The 25,688-nt window shown below is 40.5% G+C and overlaps 1 protein-coding gene across 6 annotated transcripts in view; it reads right to left on the bottom strand.

Annotated features, from left to right (window-relative positions):
- LOC132830927 (acyl-CoA-binding domain-containing protein 5-like) overlaps nucleotides 1-25,688 on the bottom strand; it is a 173,081-nt gene that overhangs the window by 62,883 nt on the left and 84,510 nt on the right. For 4 of the 6 annotated variants that reach the window (XM_060848878.1, XM_060848882.1, XM_060848880.1 and 1 more), the window contains 2 exons: nucleotides 22,002-22,052; nucleotides 14,162-14,284 (listed from right to left, as the gene is read on the bottom strand). In XM_060848878.1, coding sequence (XP_060704861.1) covers nucleotides 14,171-14,284; nucleotides 22,002-22,052 — 165 coding nt within the window. In that variant the 3' untranslated portion in view covers nucleotides 14,162-14,170. Of the gene's footprint in view, nucleotides 1-4,761; nucleotides 5,801-8,959; nucleotides 9,050-14,161; nucleotides 14,285-22,001; nucleotides 22,053-25,688 lie in introns of those variants that run through there. The other 2 variants (XR_009646449.1, XM_060848881.1) reach the window with 2 other exon arrangements.

Below are 25,688 nucleotides of genomic sequence, written 5' to 3'. Positions count from 1 at the left end.
AGTTCAAAAAACATTTAGAATGTTTGCACTATAGTTAATCATTTTACATTGTGATCCAACATAATTCTAGAAACCTGGATCTTACTATTTTGCTGATTCAAGTAAACACTTATCAAACAAAACATATATTTATTCACATTAAATTATATTGACATTTTACACCAACAAATCCATACATGAAACTGAATCCTAGGCCTCCAAAGATTAGCCAATTATCAATTTAATTTTGATTTATGGAACACAATGGTCACAAACAGTAAGGTAGACAAACATTTGTAGTCTGATCCCTTTGTTGCTAAATCAAGTGTCTACATTGAAAATCTGGAAGATTTGTGACCTTACTTCCTTAAAAGGTTAGTTACTGTTCCAGTGCTTGCAGGTTTATCCATTAAACTTTCCAGCTATAAATGTTTACGTACTCTTAGTAATTTTTTTGGACTCCTGAATTTAGCTTAAAATATCAATCTAACAACATATTTTCTCTCAATTTTCACCCTCGCTGTCTCTCTCTGTCCAGACCAAGATATCAACATTTGCTGGCATTCGGTTCAACTGGTGTCAATAACCGTTTGCTACCAAGTCGCCATTCTTCATGCTTCAATTTGGAAACCTACTTTCATCAGGCTATTCGACTGCGTCGTTCGTCACACTCAATCCCTTCTTGACAACCACACAAAAAAATACTCCAACCATGGCTGCACTGGTAATACATTATATCCCTTCAGCAGAGATGTACAATCATTATTTCAGGAGCTTTGCTGTGCCCTTCCAGCACTTAATTTATAAGGTTGCTAAACAAAAGGGAGAAATCAAAAATACAAGAGGCCAAGGACTGAGATTTTTAAAATATTCTTTCATGGTGTGTCAGCATTACTGGCAAGGCCAGCATTTGCTGCTTATATCCATTTGTTCGAGAGAAGGTGCTGATAAGAAACCCTCTTAAACTAATGTAGATATACCTTCCATCACCAACTGATGGATGTCAGCGTCAGGTATTTGACCCAGCTACTGTGAAGTCATTAAGTCATGATGGTGAGTGTCATGGAGGGAAACTTGCAGTTGGTGGTGTTCCCATGCATCTGCAGCACTTATCCTTCTAAGTAGACGTTGCAGTTTTATAAAGTTTTGCTATTGAAGGAGACTTGATGAGTTGCTGCAGTACACCTTGCAGATGGTAAACACTGCTGCCACTGTGGGCCAGTGATGAAGTGAGTGAATGTTGAAAATGGATGGGCGCTGATCAAGTCGCGTACTTTGTCCTGGGTGCTAATGAGTTTCTTTAATATTATTGGTGCTTGCACGCATTCAGGCAAACGAACAGTATTTCGTCAAACTTTAAATTTGGGCCTTGTTGATGGTGGTCAGGCTTTGGGGAATCAGTAGGTAAGTTACTTCACAAGCTCCAGCTTGTCAGCTTGAAAATTACCCATTTATCCCAAGTCTGTTTCCTGTCAGCTAACCACTCTGCTCTCCATGCTAACATAATAACCTCGACATCACGATCTCTTAGTTTGTTGTATTTTATCAAATGCCTTTTGGAAATCGACGTGACCATATTGCATGTCACATCTTCAATGAAGTTTTTCACAAAATCATTTTGACTCTGTTAACATCAAGACTTTCTAAGTGCCTTGTGATAAAATCCTTAGCAATATATTGCAATGTTTTCCCGATGATAATTATTAGGCATCCTGTTTCCTGCCTCCCTCCTTTTTTTTTTGAGTAGATGATTTGCACTGGCCACTTTCCAATCCAATGGATCCTTTCCAAGTTTAGGGAATTTTTGACAAAGTACAACCATTGCGACAACGGTGGCCTCAGCCACTCACTCCGTTTAAGACTCTAGGATGAAGTCCATCTGTCTGAAAGACTTGTCAGCCTTTACTTTAAATAGATTTGTCAGCATCCTCTCCCTGATTTTAGGCTTCTCCTGGTTCTTTCGCCTCTTGACTTACAAAATTGTAAATGGGATAGTTTGATGTCGCTTAGTGTGAAGGAAGATACAAAATATCTGCTCGACTTCCACACCATTTCATTATTTTACATTATTAATTCCTTAGCCACATAATTTATAAGACTGTTGATTTACTGATTGTTTTTTTTTATCTTTATGTAGTTTGTATTGTGTTTAAATTATAACATTTTTCTAAAGTACAAATGTCATATAAAGCTGTTGACTAGAGTGTGGCAGTAGCCTACAGAAGCCAGCACACTCTCCTTAATTTCCCCACCAGTAAACTTTGTCCTTGCTGCAGAACATAATGAAGTGGAACACAATCACAGGCTCTCACCCTTCAAAACATGAGCTCAGACGTCAGAACCCAATGCGTTATACAGTGTGTTCGAGTGGTCTGCACTGGGTGGATCCATGAACAAGTGCAGTTGGATAGCTGTTAGGTGTTAGGGTTTTGCCCTGGTTGGATTTGTTAAGGACAGAGGCCTGACTTGCTACTGCAGCAATAATTGGAGGTGTGATTGTAGTAGTGTTTCAAACGGAGGCTGCAAAAATCTCTGAAATGTGTATTTAAATATTATGCTGCTTTTCTACTCTTCCAGCTAAAATGGACAATTCACATTCTTCCACTTTATTGTCTAACTGTCAAATGTTTTCCCACACATTAACCTAGCTATATCCCTTGGCACAGTCCTTATTCCTCTTTATAAATTAATTATTCTTGAGCCAATCGCAGATTTAACAACCATTCAGTTAGTCCCTTCACTGATATAGATTGTAAATAGTTCAGGCCTCAGACTGTTTAAAGGGTAAAAATGAAAAACATAAGACAGCATTTAACTAAACAACCTGCTTGCACTGGAATGGGGTGGAGTGTTTTTTTGGGCAGTCAGTGGGTAAAGGAGTTCAGCAGTGGATTGAGAAGCTGAATTGGTTTTGTAGTAAGTTCACACCTTAGCTATGATGTCAGGATCCCGGTTCAGAATTTTTCAATGAATCCGAGAAGGTGGGTGTGACCACAACTCTCACTCAGCTGAGCAAACATCACTGCTTAAAGGGTCAGATTGGTTGTTCTGCAATGGTCAGGTCTGCTGCAGCACATGGACAGATGGAGTCTCAACGGGGGCATGCTCCCTTTCAGATCTCATGACATCCCCGGAAGCTGGAAGAACTCTTCCCAGTGGATCAGAAGACCATGTCTGCCTCAGAGACTAAGCAGGCCTCGCTGGAATTGTCTGAGGTGGTGATGGGAGTGCGTTCCCTCCCTCCTGGAACACAGCACCAAATGACCTCATCAGTCCAGGGAAGGTGGCTGACATGCCACTATCACATGACAACCTGTTTACTCTGACATCCCCATCCTTGTCCTGCACAGCCCTCCTTAGATTAATTGTTCTTTTGCCTAAATTCCTCTCTTTCAAGCTGCTCCCTCATATCACAATGTTATTACACATCATTTCATTCACCCTCATCTTACTGCCATTTACACCCATTCCTCACAGTCACCCTCTTCAACATTATGACTCCATCCTTTCAAAATATTCTATTATTCACATGTATAACTCTCTTCCAAGAGAAGGAAGTAAAACATTTTTAACTTTATCTGTCCCTGTCCAACACTGGTACCTCCCCATTATAGAGAAGGAAGCACAGGCCACCACTGGCAGACACAGAATGTGGCCCTCCAGTCACAGCCACCCTGACTGCTGTAAATGTGGCATCGACGGAGGTCCATAGAGGAGTGTACAGTCAGTGGAGGTGAAGAAATGAGCACCAACGAGAAATCAAGTGACAGAATTAGATATAATAAGCACTCAGATTTACTTGATGTTACCAGTAATTAAAATATAGTCATCAGCATAGTAGTGACTTGGAACACATTCTGTCGTCAGCCTTTAATATACACAAGGACACTGGCAAAGAGAAAGACCCGTGTGTTTGCAGTTCAAGTCGGAAACCATGCTTAAGTTCTTGATCGAAATAGTCTTTTTTGACATTTAAACTGCTGGCTTGCCTATCCCATAGGGCTTTCCTATATCCTAGTTAAGCATGGAATTGGCAGGACTGTCTCAGCTCTGAACACCATTAACATTTTCTGATGTTTAACATCTGCTTGCAACTGACACCCACTTCAACATACCCACAACTCTTTACCTTTACAAGTTAAAATGGCATCTACATACATTTGTACATACTATAAATCCAATCTTCCCTCTAAGCTACGTCAATGTTTAACAGTATTGCACACATGAAGCTGCCCCTTTAAGTTGTGGACACGTGCAGGCATGCTGCAATCTTAAATGGACCATGCAGTGTAACAAATGGACCATGCACAATGATAGGAAATTAGAGGAAGCATTGCTCATGCCCTAACATTTTACTTACTATTAAAATTAGTATTAATTTAGTTTTCATACTTTTACAATAGACCTTCATTTAAAATGCTTCTGCAATCAAATCAGCCTGTTGAGATATGTAAGAGTTAACTGACTTTCCATGTTAAATGAACATATATAATTAGCACTTGCAATTAATCAATGATTTATCATATCAAAATGGGTCAGGGTCTGGTTTGATATGCTCATATTACTCGTGTATTCAAAGTTGCACTCCACATATTAATCGGATAAAACAATAGGTCAGTAATACACTGTTTTGGATTTTCAGACACGTAGATGAAACACATTATTATGACAGGAAAAACAGTTCTTTATGATTTTATAAACTACAAAATATAATTAAAAACACTAAGAAATTAATATTGTAAGATTTTACAGATCTTGTAAAATAAAAGAAACCACCAATAATTCAGTCATTCTTGTTCTAAAATTGCTAAAGTACCTAATCATTTGAGTCAAGCAATGTGGCAAGACTGTACTAAAATTGAATTATTAGATACATATGAAGTAAACTATTTTGAATTGAAGAATAAACTGTACTGCAAAATGAATGAGTATACAATAACAGTTGATTATCAAATTTAAAGCTTTTGGCTCTTTGCCAATATATAGTTTCCTTTTCCAAACCTGGCCTAATTCTAACTGGATATTGCTTTTAAGTACAGGACTATTAGACAACTTACTAATATATTTTAATTAGTGACAATCAATTGATAATTGCTTGCACATGATACTGTTCTTTTAAAAGATAGGTCAGGATGCTCTTAAAACAGCAAAGTTGCCTCACGCAGGCAATACACACCAAGGTCATAAAATGGGCTTAAAAGAACTGGATAACTGAAATCAGTAAGGCCTGAACTGACATGTTGCTATATTTATTATATTTAGAGTTTCACTATTTTTTTTTAAAGAGAATCAAAAGACACATAGGTAAAATGTCATCTCAGGGAAAATCATTCAGGACACAGAGGCCATGTCGAAAGATTCTAACGGAAATCATTTTTGAAAAAAAAACAAACAATCTTCACAATAACGAAAGAGACAGGCACCTGATTTCAAATTAGACTTTTCAGAGACCTTTTGAAAACATTCACACTTGCAAACAGGGACAATAGAACCAAAGAGCAGGGTTGGAGCATTCAGCCTTTTGAGCTTGCTCCACTATTCAACCAGATCAAGGTCGATCATCTACTTCAATGGCACTTTCCCCATCTTCCTTGTTATAATTAATACCTAGAGATCAATTGATCTCTGTCTTGAACATAGTTAACAACTGAATCTCCAGGGTCCTCTGGTGTGGCTGATTCCAAACATTCAACACACTCAGTGAAGAAATTCCTTCTCTTCTCAGTCCTAAATGGTGTACTCCTTATTCCGAAACTGTCTTCCCTGGTTCTAGGCTCTCCAGCCAGGGGAGCGGTCCTTCCTACATCGACCCTGTCAATCCCTGTAAGAATTGTGCATATCTCAATTAGCTTATCACTTATTCTTCTAAATTCTATACACTACAGGGCCCAGTCTTCACAAACTCTCCTGACAATCTTGCCATCCCAGGTATCTGTCTGGTGAACTTCAACTACATTTTCTTGTAGCAAGTATATCCTTCCTTGGGGTGGCATGGTGGCTCAGTGGTTAGTACTGCTGCCTCACAGCGCCAGGGATCCGGGTTCAATTCCTGCCTCCTGTGACTGTCTGTGTGGGTTTACTCTGGGTGCTCCAGTTTCCTACCACAATCCAAAGATGTGCAGGTCAGGTGAAGTGGTCACACTTAATTGTCCATAGTGTTAGGTGCATTAATAAGGGGTAAATAGAGGGTAGGGGAATGGGTCTGGGTGGGTTACTCGTCAGAGGGTCGGTGTGGACTTTGTTGGGCCAAGCAGCCTGTTTCCATACTGTAGGGAATCTAACAAAATGACCAAAACTGTATAAAATGCTCTAAATGCATATCACTGTCTTTATGCAATTGGAGCAGGACAACTTCACTCATATTCAGATTGTTTAGCAATAAAACCATATTATTTGCTTTCCTAATTGACGGCATTATCTGCAGACCAACGTTCAGTGACCGAGATTAGCCAGATATTTTTGGGCACTTGCACCCCCCTCGTTTCTCACCACTACAGATGCACTCTAGTTTTCTATAAACTGAAAGAACTGCGGATGTTGTAGATCAGAACCAAAAATAGAAATTGCTGGAAAAGATGAGGAAGGGTCACTTGACCCGAAATGTCAACTCTGATTTCTCTCCACAAATGCTGTCAGACCTGCTGAGCATTTCCAGCAATTTCTATTTTCACTCCCTATTTTCCCTGCCAAAGTGGCAAAGTTCACACATTATATTCTGTCTTAAGTGTTCTTGGTCACTCATTTAGCTGTCTAAATCCCCTTGAAGTTTCTTTGCTTTTGTCTCACAACTCCTATTCCCACCTCATTTTATGTCATAAGCAAAGTAGGCAATGTTACATCTGGTCCCCACATCCAAATAGTCAATGAACAAATTGCACCCAAACACTGATTCTTGCAACAGCTCGGACTCATCACACACTATCCTGAGAATGGCCTCATTGGTTAACAGACTGAAACCAAAGTGGGAACAATGTCAGTGTATCACCCCAATGCCATGTAATCTACTTTTGCTTCCAAATCTCCTGGTTTTGAACCTTACTGAAAGTCTTCTGAAAACATAAATACACCACATGGACTGGTTTTCCTTAACTAATTTGCTTGCTATAACCTCAAAAAACTCAAAGGATTGCCAAATAAGATTTTTCTTTCATCAATATTTACACTGTCTAATCTTCACATAATTTTCTAAGTATCCAGATTTCACATCCTTTGAAGTAGATTTCAACAATTTCCCTCCCAGCAAAGTCATAGAGTCATAGAGATGTACAGCACGGAAACAGACCCTTCGGTCCAACCCGTCCATGCCGACCAGATATCCCAACCCAATCTAGACCCACCTGCCAGCATCTGGCCCATATCCCTCCAAGCCTTTCCTATTCATATACCCATCCAAATGCCTCTTAAATGTTGCAATTGTAGCAAGCTCCTCCACTTCCTCTGGCAGCTCATTCCATGCACGTACCACCCTCTGTGTGAAAAAGTTGTTCCTTAGGTCTCTTTTATATCTTTCCCTCTCACCCTAAATCTATACTCTCTAGTTCTGGACTTCCCGACCCCAGGAAAAAGACTTTGCCTATTTACCCTATCCATGTCCCTCATAATTTTGTAAACCTTTATAAGGTCACCCCTCAGCTTCTGACGTCCCAGGGAAAACAGCCCCAGCCTGTTCAGCCTCTCCCTGTAGCTCAAATCCCCTAAACCTGGCAACATCCTTGTAAATCCTTTCTGAACCCTTTTAAGTTTCACAACATCTTTCCGATAGGAAGGAGACCAGAATTGTACGCAATATTCCAATACGATTAACAGGTCTGTAGTTCCTTCTTTTCTCCCTCTTTCCTTTCTGAAATAACAGGGTTACAGTTGCTGCATTTCAATCTGCAGGAACTATTCCCAGAGTCTGTCCAATTTTGGAAGATGACCATCAATGTATTTTTTTTCTCTTTTTACAACTGCCTTATTCAAAATTCTAAAATGTGAATCATCAGATCCATGAGATTGACTAACTTTCAATCCTATTAATTTCCCCACGACTACTACTTTATTAAGTCTCATTTCTATCAGTTCTTCATTCTTGTTAGTCTCCTGATTCGCTAGAATTTCTGGTAGAAATTTTGCCCCTTCCTCTCAACTTTATTCATCCTATTTGTTTAGTTGCAATGTTAGTTCCTTATTCCCGGTTTCTATTGGAATGGGCTCAGGTGTGCCTTTTCTAATCTTTTTCTCTTAACACACTTGTGTTATCCTAAAACAGAGGTAGTTTTCTCTGAGAAATGGATTCGTCTTGAGATGTGTTTTAAATGTGAATTAACAGATCATCTGTAACTTTGTTCACAGTAAGTTGAATGAAAAGCTGTTTTACAGTTTGAAGCACAATACCTTACAGCACAATGCAGTTCTTGTCTGGTTAGGAACAACTGTACATAATCTTGCATTGTCTTGAAGGATAAAACTTACACTGCAAAAACATCTGTAAGTTAATTACAGCATCCTGAGTCCTGTAGTCCATTAGAAGTGATGTTCTGTTGCTAGAGATGTTTTATGGTAGATTGGAAACAGCTGGATTTATTTTTAAAAGCAAAATCTATTTGAAAATGTGTCACAGAAATTTAAAATGTGATATATAGTGATACAATTCAAAATAATTCTATGTATGCACAGATCACTGGTGGTAATGGAAAATACATAATACCGTTACAGGTACATGTGCTGTCATCTCTTCAAAAGAAATGGGAAAAATGTGAGAGTGCTTTTACAATGAGATAGTAAAGTGTATGATTCTTGAATGTTTCATAAAAAACACTGTACATTGTATTTTTCACACCATTGCGACTAACGTTTAGTCAAATAAAGTTCTGCATGCAAAATGTGGGGAAGAAGCTATTTAACTTATGTACATTAGACAAATTAATATATGCAAATAATTTATATCTTTATCTTTGCAACACTATTTAGCGTCTGCCCAAAAGTCTTGAATGCATACTTTTGCAACCAGACCCTTATTCAGAATCTTCCTCCAAAATCGAATGTGATACATTCCTTCCATTGTTTAATATGACACTTAATTTGAAATCTGAGGGAATAAATGAAACAAAGGAAATTTTAGAATGCATGGATGATGTGAGTGAGGGATTTGTGAAAGGGTTGGAAAAGGAGAAGGGACAAAATAATGGGAAGGATGGAGAGACAGAACAGGAGGAAGATTATAGGCAGAATCAAGTGTAGGGAGATTGGAGTTTTTTTAGATTACTTACAGTGTGGAAACAGGCCCTTCGGACCAACAAATCCACACTGACCCGCCGAAGCACAACCCACCCATACCCCTACATTTACCCCTTATCTAACACTACGGGCAATTTAGCATGGCCAATTCACCTGACCTGCACATCTTTGGACCGTGGGAGGAAACCGGAGCACCCGGAGGAAACTCACACAGACATGGGGAGAATGTGCAAACTCCACACAGTCTGTCGCCTGAGTCGGGAATTGAACCCGGGTCTCTGGCGCTGTGAGCAGCAATGGGAAAAGAAGTAGCGAGGGTTGCTTGGTGCATTTCCCACATACTGCCACCAGAAAAACATGACATATAGTTGACGTTGGCTATATCCCAGTGCCCACTCCAAACAGAAAGAACAAGGCAGAACATTGCATATGGTAGAAAGTGAACAGAAAGGCAGCAGAGATGAGTGTACTAAATACGAAAAGACAGCAAATAGAGATCTAAAGTAGTGACGGCAGAGGAAATCTTTAACTAACTAAAATGCAGCAGAGGTAATTCTAGTGTGCATTTCTTGTCCATCAAATCTCTCTACCATACAAGGGCAATACATAACTTACCGGCCTGAATTTCTGCAAATGACGCAGAGCCTCTCTGCCATTGTGAAAGTGGCTCGAGAGACCCAAACATTACACACCACCAACATTGTCGTGTGAATTGCAGCAGTCTCCAGACTGGAGAGATGTCACTCATGATGGCACCTGCCTATATAAAACAGCCCTTCGCTCCAAGGTCATGTTCACGTTTCACTAGCTAAGTGCAGGGAACATGTTGTGTGCCAATTAGACCTGGCAGGGACAGGTCTAAACTTTGTGAAGTTTCTTCGTTGGTAAGGTACCTTTTTGAATTTATTCCTGGGTCCACTTAGGGCAGGGTCAGATACCCTTGTTAAAGGTAGATGTGAATGTGAGGAAGAAGTGCATAACCCCATTAATTATCAAGCTCACTAGAACTGTAAACAGCAGCTGTTGAAACAAACTGTCAACAGAGCCATTAAAGTCAATTTTCAAGGATTTAAAACTCCTGCCCTTTAAGTACTTGCTAAAATTATCCAAAGTTTGAAGAAAGAAAAGTCTTTGCCCTTTCACTTTGTCTGTTCACAAAAACCTTCTGGTTATCATTACAGGATTAATGCTTTTTGATGGATTTACTGTGAATGTAATGATTTAATGTAAAACAAATATGAATGAATGATCTCAAGACAACAACATTGCCATATTTATCTTTATAGCCTGTTCTAGAAAAAAGTCAAGTGATCTCACTTGAGTTTATTAGTGGCAAACAATACTGCCGATAATGTCAAATTTATTAAGCGTTTGTGTGTGTATCAGTCTGGAGGGAGACAATAGTAATTTCTGCCTATCAAAATCTCGTACAGCAGAGTTGAAGATGCATGTAAAAATATTAAAAATATATAGTGTGCCAATCCCCTTATCCAACAGGGTAAAACTGCACAAATCGTTGATAGCTTACATTGAACACAGCATTGAGTTCAAGGACGCATGTACAACAAATATAAATCACTTCAGGAGAATTCTCACTTTATGATCAGGGAGGCAGCAGAGGCTGGCAAGTGACCTCTCCAGTAGCTCTGTTGTTTGTGCTGAATTATTAATCATTAACCATGCAGTTTTATTTATTAGTTGATCATTTAGCAGTTTAAAGGTACTTGACGAATACAATAGGAAAATTACAAAACAAAAACCACAGAATTGGTGAACATGTTATGTAGCAGTAAGAAAGAAATTCAAACTAGAATTTACAAAGTTCCTCTCATTTCCTGCAGAAGTGATCTAAAAAAAATGATCACGTAGCGAGGCATGTACAATTGCAACATTCAAAAGACATCTGGAGATGACATTTGGATTGAAAAAGTATCGAGGTCTATGGGCAAATGCAGGCAAATGGGACTAATACAATTTTAAAAAATTGGGTCAGCATGAATGAGTTGGGCCAAAGGGTCTGCTTCTGTCCTGTATGACTCGATACCAACAAAGCAGTCTGAAGTACAATCACTGTTACATCGGGATCTTAATATAACACTCCAGAGGATCAAGCACTTAATGCAGATTGACACTCCATTGCAGAACTGAGGGAGTGTTGAAAAAAGTACTCCTTTTGGATGAGTCTTTAAATAAAGGTCTTATCTGCTTAATTGTGAGACCATAAAAGATCTCTTGGCTCTCAAAGCAGGGGAGTTCTATCTGGTGTCTTAGCCAAAGTTTAAGTCAGAAAATAAATGTGGCCATAGCACACTGCTGCCCGTGTTGCTTGCTATGCACATATTGTTTGTTATATCTCCTACATTACAATAGTGACTACATTTCAAATTTACTTTATTGGCTGTGTAGTGTTTTAGATTTTCTATGGTCATGAAAATGCTACACAAAATGAAACATTTTCTTTTTAAATACCTCATCCAAATGATGACACCATGACAATATGGCACTCATGCAACATTGCAGTAAAGTGTCACTGGAAAGTAAGAGCTCAAATCCAGTAGCATCAATTAAATCCACAGTCGTTTCACTCAGAAACCAAAGTTCTATTAATTGAATTAGAATTCTAGAATTTTGCCTTAATTTCAAATGCGAGTGCTCTAGTGAGCTTAATAATGTTTCCTGTGAAGTGCAAATCTCTCAGAACCAGTGTTTGCTGATTTAAGTTAGGTTTATTGTGACAGCCCGAGTTGGGAAAGGGGTCAATGCATCCAATGAGCTTGGCAGCTGCCAGGCGCTTAACAATAACTGCTAGGATTTTGAGAGCTTGTCCAATGATCACGAAGCCAGGAGGCTGTTCATTTCAAACTGCAGGTTTTATTTGGAGCTGTGTGTGCGTGCATGCCTGTGTGCGCAGAAGGTGGTTTATGTGAGGAGGATCTTCTGGAGTTCCTTATGAGAATCTCTCTTCTATTGAATGGCAAGATTTGATCTGGATCACTGTTGAGACCACTTTTAGATTACTGTATTCAATTCTGGTCACCCTTCCTTATGAAGGAGAAAGCAAGGACTGTAGCTGCTGGATATCTGAGTCAAAAAGTGTGGCACTGGAAAAGCAGTGGTTGAGGAGAATTCAGGATGAAGGGCTTATGCCAGAAACGTCAATTCTCCTGCTCTTCAGATGCTGCCTGATGTTGTGCTTTTCCAGATCCACACTTTTCGACTTCTATAGGAATGATGTTATTATACTTGAGAGGGTGCAGGAAAGATTTACAAGGATGTTACTGGCTCTAGAAGTTTTGTATTACAGGGAGAGGCTGTATATGCTGGAGTTTTTCTCCCTAGGAGCGGAGGCTGAGAGGTGACCTTACAGAGGTTTACAAAAGCATGAGGGGCATGGATAGGGTGAATAGTCAAGATCTTTCTCCCCCACCTCCAGGGGGGAGGAGTCAAAACCAGACGGCATCGGTTTATGGTGGAGAAGCAAGATTTAGTAAGGATCTGAGAGTAACGTTTTTTCAGGGAGGGTGGTGCATGTATGGAATCAACTGCCAGAGGAACTTTTGGGGGCTGGTCCAATTATAACCTTTACACATGCTGGCAAATGGGACGAGGTCAGATTGGGACGTTTGGTTAGCGTGGATGAGTTGAACTGGGAGGTCTGTTTCACTGCTGTATGACTCCATTATGGCGAGAGGGGCTCTTGCTAAACAAGTCAATGTGCGATGCAGCCAATTTCAACGACTGGGTCCTTAGCACAATCCCTTAGTGTCATAGAGATGTACAGCATGGACGCACAAACGGACATGAGACATCTTCACTAAAAGGAATTCGCCATGTTACGTTTCTTTGGCATGATCAGGACAATTTTGCTATAAATTGGATCAAATTTCCAAACATATAAATAATGACAAATATTTAAAAGATTCTCCAATCCACTGAAATATGGTGTGAATGACAATATACACATTCCCCACCTCACCCTGAAGCAAAGACGTTTGCTTCAATGTGCTTTTCGAAAAATATAACACTTTATTAAAAAGCTGTGACCACAGTTAAACCAAGAAGCTCCTCATTTCACTGCCATTCCAACCTAGGTCTGAGTAAGGCATCAAAATGCTTACAAATTCCACAATGCCATCCGTATTTCATCATATTTCTCACGCTCCATCTCTGTTCACAACTGTTAAACACTGAAAGGAAACTACGACATTCACAGCTGGCTCCAAAGTAAACTACTGCCAGAAATAAGTGTAAAAAGGTTCCAAAAAGTGACAACACAATCTTAGTTTGTAACTTTATCGGAGCCAGTTTGTCTTTGTACATGTAATAAGAGCTATCCAAAACACATGATGGAATGGGGATTGCGTGGGGAAGCTTTAGGAGTTGCTTATCTTTAATGTTTAATTCGATAGTGCAAAAACTAACTGAAGTTCTCCCCGTTCCCCTCCCCACCAAAAAAAAGCAGCAAATTCACTGCCCTACTGCAAAGAAATATATTGCTTCACAAAATCTCTAAATCCCTTTAACTGCTGAGTAATTTGAGCTTTGTTGTGTTTATTTCCATTTGGAGCTGTCAGAGCCACATGGGTGTGACTAAGACCGTGGCTAGAATCTGGCAAAAACAGCCTGAAGTGTTATAACGTGGCTGAGGCAGACTGACGGCTATAAACAAACAGTCTCTCAGCTATTAAAAAGGATTGATGCCCAAGTTTTATTGAGTTATTTTGGGAAAGATCTTTTGATGAAAATAAAACAAGTGTGCAGCAATAATATTTCCGCTTGCTTTCTCTTCTGTAGCTGCAAATTTCCAGAACAAGTAACAGTGATTTCAGGCATTTTAGGGTACATCTAATGTGTTGTATGAACTGCCACTTCCTAAAAACATGACATTATAGGACAATACAATAAATACACACGGATCAAATTACGTTAAAGAAGCTGATTCCCAAAGGGAATGAACACTCACCACAGATGTTCAACTCCTTCTTTTGCGAAGAAAAACATGCACTATCCACTGAGCAATGAAAGGCCACACAATTAGAAACAGCCATGTACGTCCGGATGGACCAACCAGCCACCTGGAAACTCTCTGAGAGACATAACAGAGTCATTCTTATTCACGCAATAGGTCAGCTCTGACAAATGATTCTTTTTTAAATAGTTGCAATGTTCATTAAATTGCAATCAAATGAATTTGTAAGTAAACAGAACAAACTGATAGTGGAAAAGAGAACAGTCCCAAACATACACCAATGAGACTAGGCACACAGATTGGATGCGTTGTTGTTAATAGGAACAGATCACAGTACTATTTTACTGTGATAACTTTGCATAAAATATAAGCAGAAGGATAAGAGAAAAGCTATAATTGATGTCTGAACTTCAGGGTTCGAAAGGACAGATTGTACAAATCAGGCCTATTTTCTCTAGAATTCAGATGGTTAATGAGTGATCTGATCGAACTTTTCAAGATATTAACAGGAAAAAGCAGGGATGATAAACTATTTCCATTGTTTGGGGATTCTAGAACTAGGAGGAATAGATGGAGAACTGGAACCAGACCGTTTAGGAGAGATGATACCAAGCCCTTCTACACACAGAGTGGGAGATATTTAGAACTCTCTTCCACAAATGGCAGTGGATGCAGGATCCCTTGGTAGTTTTAAATCTGAGGCAGATAATTTATTTGTTAAGCAAAGGTATTAAAGGATATCTGCCAAAGGCAAGTATATTGTGTCAGGCCACAGGTCAACCACAATCTCACTCAATGGTGGAACAGGTTTAAGGGGCTGAATGGCCTCCTCCTGTTCCTATGCTGAGGAACAAAAGAGAGAATCAAGCTTCTGAAGTAGAGCTTTTCAGCCACTGCTTTCTCAGTCATTGAAGGTAACCAACATTAAACTCACTTGCCATTGTAAATGAAGTTCAGGTGCCACTCACTAAGCCGATAGTGACGTTTATATTGCCACAATAGCTTCGTTGGGATTAACTCATGGAAATATAGTATTCAAATTAAATAGAGTTTGCAGTGCAGGTTTAAATTTTGAGAACTGAACAATAGACTTCCTCTCTGACCTACCACCTTCACTGCCAATTTCATTGCGTAGATTAGAGTGGTGCTGGAAAAGCACAGCATGTCAGGCAGCATCAGAGGAGCAGGAAAATTGACGTTTCAGGAAAAAGCCCTTCATCAAGAATGCCAACTTCATTGACTTATCGCATTCCCAGCTACCTTCTCCCCCCCCCCCCCCCCCCCCCCCCCCCCCCCAACCCCACCCCTTTCCCATTTACGTCTCAGCCCCCTTGGGCCACCCCCTCATTGATGATGAAGAGCTTATGCTCAAAACGTCGATTTTCCTGCTTCTCGGATGCTGCCTGACCGCTGTGCTTTTCCAGCACCACAATCTTCGACTCCAATTATAAAGTTAGAATCTAATCATTGCCACGAGTCAAGGTCGCCAAAGCTCAAGCTGTCATTGAGCATCATCTGAATGTCCTAACTTGAATGTATCCTTGCAAAGCATTTCCCACCCTCATCATCTGCAATTTATGAGCAAATTTTGTTTGCTTTTGAATTAGATAATCATACTATTTCACATTGAAGATCAATACATTGGGCTTTTGCCCGAAACGTCGATTTTCCTGCTCCTCAGATGCTGCCTGACCTGCTGTACTTTTCCAGCACTACTCTAATCTAGATTCAATACATCAAAGCTGTATGAAGCAAGGAAACATGGATATGTTACAAATCAGCAAAGCTTTTCATTCACGACAACCAAGTGTGCTCAGACAGAGCACTAGATATACTGCTGCTGTCAATAACAGCACAAAAAAGCAGAAATAATTTTTTTTTGCTCTTTTGTACTTTCTGATGTACTAATATTCTGCATTAGTCTGTTGTGCTTTATGTGATACATTAGAGCACAACAATTCAGAGCAAGGGTAGATCATCTGGCTTGTCAAGATAACTCCACTATTCATTACATTTATGCTTCATCTTATGTCTTCAATTTCCTGTCCGCTCCCACATTCCTAAATTTCTGACAGATCAAAAATCTATTCAAGTCAATGATGAAAAGTCCATAAACATCTGGGATAAGAATTCCAAAGATTCATACCCCTCTGAATGAAGAAATTTATCTTCAACAGAGTCTTAAATGTTGGGTTTCTAATTCTGAGGTTATGGTCCTCTATGTTAGAGTACACCGCCAGAGGGAAAACAACTTCTGTGCCAACTTCAGTTTCAACAGTCAGACAGGTGTAAAGACAATTTTAATGGGTTTCTTGATATTTCAGTGGGTATCTGTACCAAGTCCCATGGCAATGTGCTGTAGTGACCAGCAATGTCTCAGGATTTAACCTAGGTAAATGCCAAGTTAGATCATCTCAACCAAAGTGGTGAGAAACTACTGGCCTTTAGACATAATCAGAGATCTTGCTGCTGACCATTATCCGGTGACGGAATGACCATGAATTGAATTTCATTAGAAATTGACGCAGCATTAATTTTGTCAAGCTTCATAGAACAGTACAGGCCCTTTGGCCCTCGATGTTGGACCGGCTTTTTATCCGACTCTAAGATCAGACTAACCTACACACCCTTAATTGTACTATCTTCCTTGTGCCTATCCAAGAGTTGCTTAAATGTCCCAACTGTATCAGAGGGTTTTCTCTTTGTAAAAGTTTGAGAGATTTCTCTTGCTATCCTTCAAAGATCACCTCATCACCCACGCACTGCACTCCTCTGACGTCCACTCATCATATCCTCTCTCTTGTCACAGGTGAACACTTGCCACTGGTAGGATTTCCTGGATTCCCAGCACTGGCATACCTTTAAAGCTCAGCTGTGTACCAGGTCCAGTGTGGCAGTCTGGAGCTGCCATGTACCGGAAAGCAACCAAAATAAAAGCATCTCAGGTGCTTCATTTTACTTTATTGCAACAATAAGAGTATATTTATACATCTAGTTGCACTTAAGAACCAAGGAACCTTAGACTCATCCCAGCAACAGCAAAAGCAAACAAACAAACAAACAGAAGCTGCAGTTGCCTCTGGGAATAGACATGGATTGTCTGCTTCTTGAACAGCAACACAGTATTAGTCAATGTGTGATCACTGCACCCAACTCACAGATACTTGGTAAGGTTGTCAATTAAGTCCTGCTTGTTTCTCCAGACACTGCAAGAGAAGATGATGCTCCTCCTATTCAATATTATCTTCATCCTTGGAAGACCACTGCTGCTCTTCCAGGTCTTCAGAATCCATTCCATCCTCTCTGCCTGCTCCATTGTGTACAGCAAAGCATGCAAGCATCATGGGGTATATTCTGACTGAAATGTATTATAAGGCCCCTTCCCCAGACTGATCCGAATGTTAGATCATCTGTACAAAGCCTACTGGCTGCTCCAGGATGACCCCGGTTGAAGAATCAGCCACTTTGTATTTACACTCAGACTCTGCCAGGGAGTTGTTTAACAGAGTCATCAGCCATGGTCACAGGGTAGAAAGACATCAAGCCCTTGAAATGAAGCAGGACCCTGGAATGCTCAAGGATGAAGGTATTGAGGCAGCTCCCAGTGTACAAGGCACAGACTTTGAAGACGTGGCACGAATGATCGCAGATGTCTTACAATTTGATGGAATGCAACATTTTTCTATTACAGATATAGTCGTAGACCTGTACAGCATGGAAACAGACCCTTTGGTCCAACTCATCCATGCTCACCAGCTATCCAACCCTGGCAACATCCTTGTAAATTTTTTCTAAACCGTTTCAAGTTTCACAACATCATTCCTACAGCAGGGAGACCAGAATTGATGAAGTCAGTTGCATTAGGATATGGCCCTCACAATTTGTCTCAGTGCACACAGCCTAGATCGCCCTGCACCTGGGGGAGGCCAGCAATGTTACCAAAGCTACACTCCCCCATCCCCCACCAATCCCAGGCTACTGCACTGACTTCATCACACAGAAAGGACAAGCAGTAAAGTGATCTGGCATCAATTATACCAAAGCGTTTGTACGTCGAGGACTGAGAAACCCCACATAGGTCGTCAGTGGATCCTCGGAAGCTGCCAGTTGTCTCAAGGTTTAATGCAGTTGTCACTTTGATGATCACCAGGACAGGATGGTCGCTCACTCCTTCATTTTGCAAGTTTGTGACCGTGTCCTGGGATATTCTCAATCTGCGGCAATACTGCACCATGCTTACCCAGAGGAAAGTGTCACTGAGAATGAGAGTCTGGGCCTCCTTTATTTTGGCACACACTGAGGGGACATGCAGCTGTAACCCCTTCAGTGGAGGCTGCTCAGCAGCTGCTGCTCCTGGGCTTGCCGGCGCTACATCTGACCTTCCTCAATTTTCCTGTGTCTTTGTTGTATCACTGCTACAGTAATAATAGCCTTTGTTTCTGTGGCTGGATCCACCAGTCACACTTGCAATGACTGTGGGTGAGAAACAGATCAGATCCACAGTCATGTGAACAGTCAGTCAATATTCACATTGCTCACTAATGACCATTTAGCCCAGTCCTCCATATAGTAGGACATGGACATGAGACATGGGACCTTATTCTGATTAATGCAGCAGAAACTCCGTCATGTGATGAGAGTGGCAGATTGTAAATATTGTCTTAGAGTACTTATAACATATCCTCACACCTCCTCCCCCAAAACACAAGGCAGGCAGCATTGTATGTAGGAGCACGCGACCAATTCTTGCATTTCAAGGTGACGGAAAATCAGCTCTCTGCTTGAGTAGCCTGAGAGATCTTGGATTGTCTTTGTGAATTGTGGATCACAGATGTCCTGATAATGCTGCCTTTAATTACTGCTGCTTCAAAGAGATGACCATGACCAACGTGTAATGATTAATGACATGGTCAGGCTTGTTTGTGATCAGGATTTGCACTCCCCATGGTTCTCAACACTGCATGAATTTCATGATGCTATGATTATAGATGACTTTAACCTGTACTGTGAAAGGGTCTGATTAATGCAATCGCTTATTCTGCCCAGTCCAGGTGTGGTTGCAGCCATTTCCATTTGCATTTACAAGTAACATGCACTCTCATTTGTTCAAAGTACTGGGTGCTGAATCATGTTGTGGCAGCAGCATTCCAGTGAGAGGTGCTAATCTGTTCTAGAGTGCAGCGTTGAAGTGCAGAACCATGTTGTAGGTGGGTCAGAGATGTACCACGAGGGTGCATTAAGACTGGTATGTCTCATGTCAATGGATGGCGTGTGTGTGCAGTCACTGCCCATAGATCATGCCCTGATTTGGTGACTGGTGTCCAAGATGGAGGTGCATTGCCAAGTAACTGCTGACTTTCACGTTGGAAACTCTTAGCGTCTAGTTTAAATTCAGCTGGTGATGGCATGGGAAATTGATAATGAGGTGAGATTAGTTAGTAATAACATTTAAATGCATGCAAATACACCTCTCACCAGCAACATTCTTATCTCGTCATTCAACACCTGCTCGGAAAATAGAATTTCCTGCTCTTAACATCAGGAATCTCCATACTTCTGATCCCTATTGCTGACTTCACCCTATTTTTCCAACTTTTTTGCTGCAGTCCACATCATTCAATGATTTGAATATTCTACCCCATGTGTTTCAGCATCAGAACTGGGTGGTGATGCATCTCCATGACAGGAAAATCAATCCACCATCATTCTTCCAGCACATACTTGCAGCCTTCTGGGAACCAATGTGTTGCTTATTCCAGTGCAAACAAAAGGTACTTCCATTATCTTCTCGAGGAGAAGGGAAAGTGTAAAAAAGGAAAATAAATTACTTATCTGTGATTTGATCTAACTGTTTCCTTCCCTGTACAGCCCAGATATGGTAGTTGTGCCTTAACTTGTACCTTTGCAATAACAACCAATAACACAAAATCCTGATTTGTATGCAGTAACAAATACTCACCTCTCTCAGGCTCAGCAATAACTAACTAATGCATGCTTAAAAATTTCTCAGGTGAGAAGGTTGGCAATAGGTTTACTTCTGACCATTACAAGTATAATGTCTTCAAAAGTGTTTTCACTTTTCAACTCTTGACCTTCTCTTCAAGGGGAGAAGGATAAGCCAACTAATTATACACCTGCTACAATAACATCTGTGATAGACAAACACTTCAAACCCACTATTAAGTACTGCATACATTTTGTGAAAATTTAGAAATGCACAAATTAATCATGGCTAAGGAACACAAATATGTACAAGTTAGTTATATCTGACAAGTTCAATCATTTGTGATTATTTTTATCTGTATATTCAATGTGTGTAGATGGATGCATATGAACCCAAGTGGTGTTTCCCAGCTTTCAGTGCGGAATTCAGTCTATCCTTTAGTATATAGAGATGATCAGTGTCAGAATAAGGTCTATGTTGCGAACATGTATGGGTGACACAAAAATGGGGCACTAAGCAAACAGCATAAGATGACTTTTATATGTACTTTAGGATGGCACAGGGGCTGATCCAATCCAATGTGCTAAGTCTGAAGTAATACACTTTGGGAAGGAAAAAGGAGTGGAAACTATATGCAATTAATAAATGCTGAATTCTATACAGGAACAAAGACATGTTGAGGATTCATAAAAGAAGTTTTTTTTGAAAATAAAAGTTCAGCTAGATAAAGTAATTTTAAAGTCACAAGCATATTGTATATTATGTACACCGTGTGGATTTGGATCCACCACAATAAGAAAGGAGGTTAAAGACGTATTAAGTATGTAGCATCTATTTGCCACACAATGTCAAGGATGAGGTCTATAGTTATGAGGATAACTTATAAGATTGGCACTATTTTCACAATAGCAGAAAACTAAGGGATGTGATTGTGGCTTGGAAAGTTGGTAAAGTTTTTGTCAGCTGGCAGTGGAGTTAGTGAAAATTTTAAACAATCAGTAAGAGTCTGGGGAAAAGTTGGAAAATAACTTTACTCGGGATTAAGGTCATAGAATATATAACTACAAGGAATAGTTGAAACAGACTATTGCACTTCTTCTAAATAAAACAGCATGAACATTTACAGCAGGTAAGTATCAATTACATTATTTTTGGATTGTTTTAGAAAACAGCCAGCTCAGATCCAATGAGCCCAAGGCATCCTGTGCTGACTTTGTGCCCATGGATCCTAAGTGTGAAAAAGCAGCCTCAGTATTAGTTACTGGACTCATGAGTATTGCCTCACTGCTTATACATCACATCCTTCAAAGCTATGAAAGATTTCAGGTTCACTCAAAGTTATACTTCACAACGTATGAAAAAGAAGAATATATAGTTAGTTACTTGTGAACTAGTTTTTAGTATCTTAATTATTTACCTACCATTACTTATTGTGTCTTCCTTTGATCTTATCTGTCAATAAATCAGCTGTGCAGCTTATCCTGAAAGCATAACTCTGTGTGGCATTTGCTTCATCTTTGGTGAAGGCATGCTGAAAATCCCCTGGGATCTCCACTGCACCATACCATAGCCAAGGAATCACTTACTGGTTGGAGAAGATGCCCAATGACACCAATTTCAGTTTAAAGGTGATTTAGACTGTTACAAACACAGTTAATAACGTTAGGGAAAAGCTTCCACAATTGGCAATGGCTCTGCATCCACTACAATCTGCAACGTTTTCTTGTTACTGCTATATGGGGAGAGCATTTAATGAGGAAGAAAACATTTGAAAAGCGTTTACTACTGTACTGTTCTCTCATAATAACCATGATGCCAAATAACCTAAGAGGATAAAAAGATATGCAATGTGGTAAGAGATTATTAAATAAAACACTAAAGATCTTTCACCTTATGCCTGGATATTTTCAACTGAGGAAGTTGCAGGCCAGCTGTTTGCACCTGTAGTAAGACAATAAAAATATCTATTAACCATACATGTTAATCTCATACCTCAGTGAATTCCTATTACTGCCTAAGCCAGTGGAGAGCATTGAACAGAATGTAATGAACCTATATAAGATTTGTATTTCTGGGGACAATAGAAAACTCAATAAATTATCTGCAAGAAGGTTAGGCTGAAATAGAGCATATTTTCAGGTATCAGATGATGAATGAGAAACTGCACAACTCGCTCATTATTTCATTTCTTGCCCTTTCCCATTTGCTATTTTGAGAGTTTGCTGTGCATTGTTAAAATCTCTCTGAAAAACAAGCAAACGTTAAGCTTTCTTTCATCTGTTACCCAGTCATTGTGGCCCGTCTTTCAGTTGTATAAATTTAAACTTAAGAACTGGATCGGATCTGTTCAGTTGACAGGTTGTTTTCTTGGAGAAAGTGAGGACTGCAGGTGCTGGAGCTCACAGCCAAGAGAGTGGCGCTGGAAAAGCTCAGCAGGTCAGGCAACATCCAAATCAGCAGGAGAATCGACTTTTCGGGCTTAAGGCCTTCACCAGGAAAGGTTGTTTTCTTGTTTGGGATACCGGACAGGCATGATATGCAATCAGTGGAAGGAGCGAAATATAAAAACAACATTAAATTCTGGGGAAGTTAATTTTTTAATTTCAATATTATTAAACCTTTAGTGGAAAATAAATGTCATGGTTAAGATGAAAAATAAGCCATTTTCAATGTCTTCGACAGTAGTTCAAAGTTTGTGCGAAGATTTGTAGCTCGGGTGTTTGTTGTAGTGGTTCTGTTCACCGAGCTGGAAGTTTTAGTTGCAAACGTTTCGTCCCCTGGCTAGGAGACATCATCAGTGCTGTGGAGCCTCCTGCGAAGTGCTTCTTTGATGTTTCTTCCGGTATTTATAGTGGTCTGTCCTTGCCGCTTCCGGGTGTCAGTTTCAGCTGTCCGCTGTAGTGGTTGGTATATTGGGTCCAGGTCGATGTGTTTGTTGATGGAGTTTGTGGATGAATGCCATGCCTCTAGGAATTCCCTGGCTGTTCTCTGTCTGGCTTGCCCTATGATAGTAGTGTTTTCCCAGTCGAATTCATGTTGCTTGTTGTCTGAGTGTGTGGCTACTAGGGATAGCTGGTCGTGTCGTTTCGTGGCTAGTTGGTGTTCATGTATGCGGATTGTTAGCTGTCTTCCTGTTTGTCCTATATAGTGTTTTGTGCAGTCCTTGCATGGTATTTTATAAACTACATTAGTTTTGCTCAACAAATTAACGGAACACCCATGGGATCACCAATCTCGGGACTCATAGCGGAGGCAGTTATGCAAAGGTTAGAACAAACAGCCCTACCACAAATTCAACCCAAACTCTGGGTCAGATATGTCGATGACACGTTCGTTATCATCAAAAACACGGAAATAGAAAAAACACACCGGATCATCAACGCCACACTCACAGGCATCCGATTCACGAGAGAAGTAGAAAAGGATAGCCAACTCCCATTCCTAGACGTGATAGTACAGAGAACACCGAACGGAGAATTCACCACAAGGGTACACAGGAAAACAACACACACAGACCAAGTCCTAAACTACGAAAGTAACCACCCCAACACACACAAACGAAGCTGCATCAGGACACTATTCAAAAGAGCTACAACACACTGCAGTACACCAGAACTGCGAAAAGAGGAAGAGGAACACCTATACAAGGTATTCGCCAAAAACGGATACCCGCGCAACTTTATCAACAGATGCCTAAGAGATGGACCACGGAACGAGAACATGCCACAACCAAAAGGACTAGCCACACTACCATACATCAGGAGCGTTTCAGAACTGACAGCCAGACTACTGCGACCCTTAGGACTCATAACGGCACACAAACCAACAGCCACGCTCAGACAACAACTTACTAGAACAAAGGAGCCAATACCCAACATGAGCAAAACTAATGTAGTTTATAAAATACCATGCAAGGACTGCACAAAACACTATATAGGACAAACAGTAAGACAGCTAACAATCCGCATACATGAACACCAACTAGCCACGAAACGACACGACCAGCTATCCCTAGTAGCCACACACTCAGACAACAAGCAACATGAATTCGACTGGGAAAACACTACTATCATAGGGCAAGCCAGACAGAGAACAGCCAGGGAATTCCTAGAGGCATGGCATTCATCCACAAACTCCATCAACAAACACATCGACCTGGACCCAATATACCAACCACTACAGCAGACAGCTGAAACTGACACCCGGAAGCGGCAAGGACAGACCACTATAAATACCGGAAGAAACATCAAAGAAGCGCTTCGCAGGAGGCTCCACAGCACTGATGATGTCTCCTAGCTAGGGGACGAAACGTTTGCAACTAAAACTTCCAGCTCGGCGAACAGAACCACTACTACATCTTCGACAGTAGCTCCAGATGTCTGCTTCTTATAAGTTTCTTCTGTAAAACCCATATTATTTCACACTAATTATGAATTGAAATCACCTCATGAAATCAATCTTTTTGTCTGTACATTTCCAGTGATAGTGACATTGAGAGACTCTGTTATATCAGTTCTTAGTTGCACTACCAATCATAAGCAAGACGACAGAAACTTATACACAGTAAGCAATGTGATCTACACAAAATACAATACAGAATTATCCAAGCTTGTTCTACCTGCAAAATTTCAGGCTGACAGCCAGCCCTGGCATGCACCCACGATGCTTACTGACCTCACTGCAAATGCTGCTCTCACACACCTCATCAAGCAACACATATCATGACTTCATCAACTGAAGAATGCAAATCCCAAGCAGCACGTTGGCTCAGTGGCTGGCATTGCTGCCTCACAGCACCAATGACCCAGGTTTAAGCCCAACCTCAGGTGACTGTCTGTGGAGTGCGACTGTGGAGTTTGCACATTCTCCCTGTGTCTGCCCTCTGGGTGCTCTGGTTTCTTCCAGTGGTTCAAATATGTGCAGGTGAGGTGAATTGGCCACGCTAAATTACCCCATGATGTGCGAGGATTTGCAGGCTAGGCGGGTTGGCCATGGGAAATGCAGGGTTAGACGGTAGGGAGGTAGGTCTGAGTGGAATGTTTTTCTGAGGGTCAGTGTGGAATCAAGGGGCTGATGGCCTGCTTCCACATTGTAAGGATTCAAGGGTTCTCAGGATTTCATGCCTTTACAAGGTAAAAATCTGGCAAAACTAACATTTTGCTCATCAGTTAAAGAATGATTTTAAACGGTCTTAGTTTTAGCTTATGTTTGCTGCTCCAGATCCCCACTGCCAGAAGATCAGTGACATGTGACCGTTAGGTGAAGGAATGATCTAACTCAGACTTAGTGGCCTCCGACTTCCATTGACTTGTTAACCACTAGAGTGAGAGACTGTCTAACTATAGTCTAACATAATTTGTTGCCTTCAGAACATAAAGGGAAAAGTGCTGAAACGGAAAAAGCTTTTTTTTGCTATACAGAGAATACCACTTGGTGAATAATTCAAGAGATAATTTAATCTAAGTGAAATACCTATAATTATTAATAATTCCAGATAAACGTGGGTGAAGTCTTCAGTACTACTTTCATAAATTAACCATGCTGTATTTTTTTTACCCCCCCACTCCCCCAATCTGA

The sequence above is a fragment of the Hemiscyllium ocellatum genome, chromosome 32, assembly GCF_020745735.1.
Source record: "Hemiscyllium ocellatum isolate sHemOce1 chromosome 32, sHemOce1.pat.X.cur, whole genome shotgun sequence".
Classification (NCBI taxonomy): Eukaryota; Metazoa; Chordata; class Chondrichthyes; order Orectolobiformes; family Hemiscylliidae; genus Hemiscyllium; species Hemiscyllium ocellatum.
The sequence above is the reverse complement of the archived record's forward strand: the minus strand, read 5'-3'. Positions and strand labels throughout refer to the sequence as shown.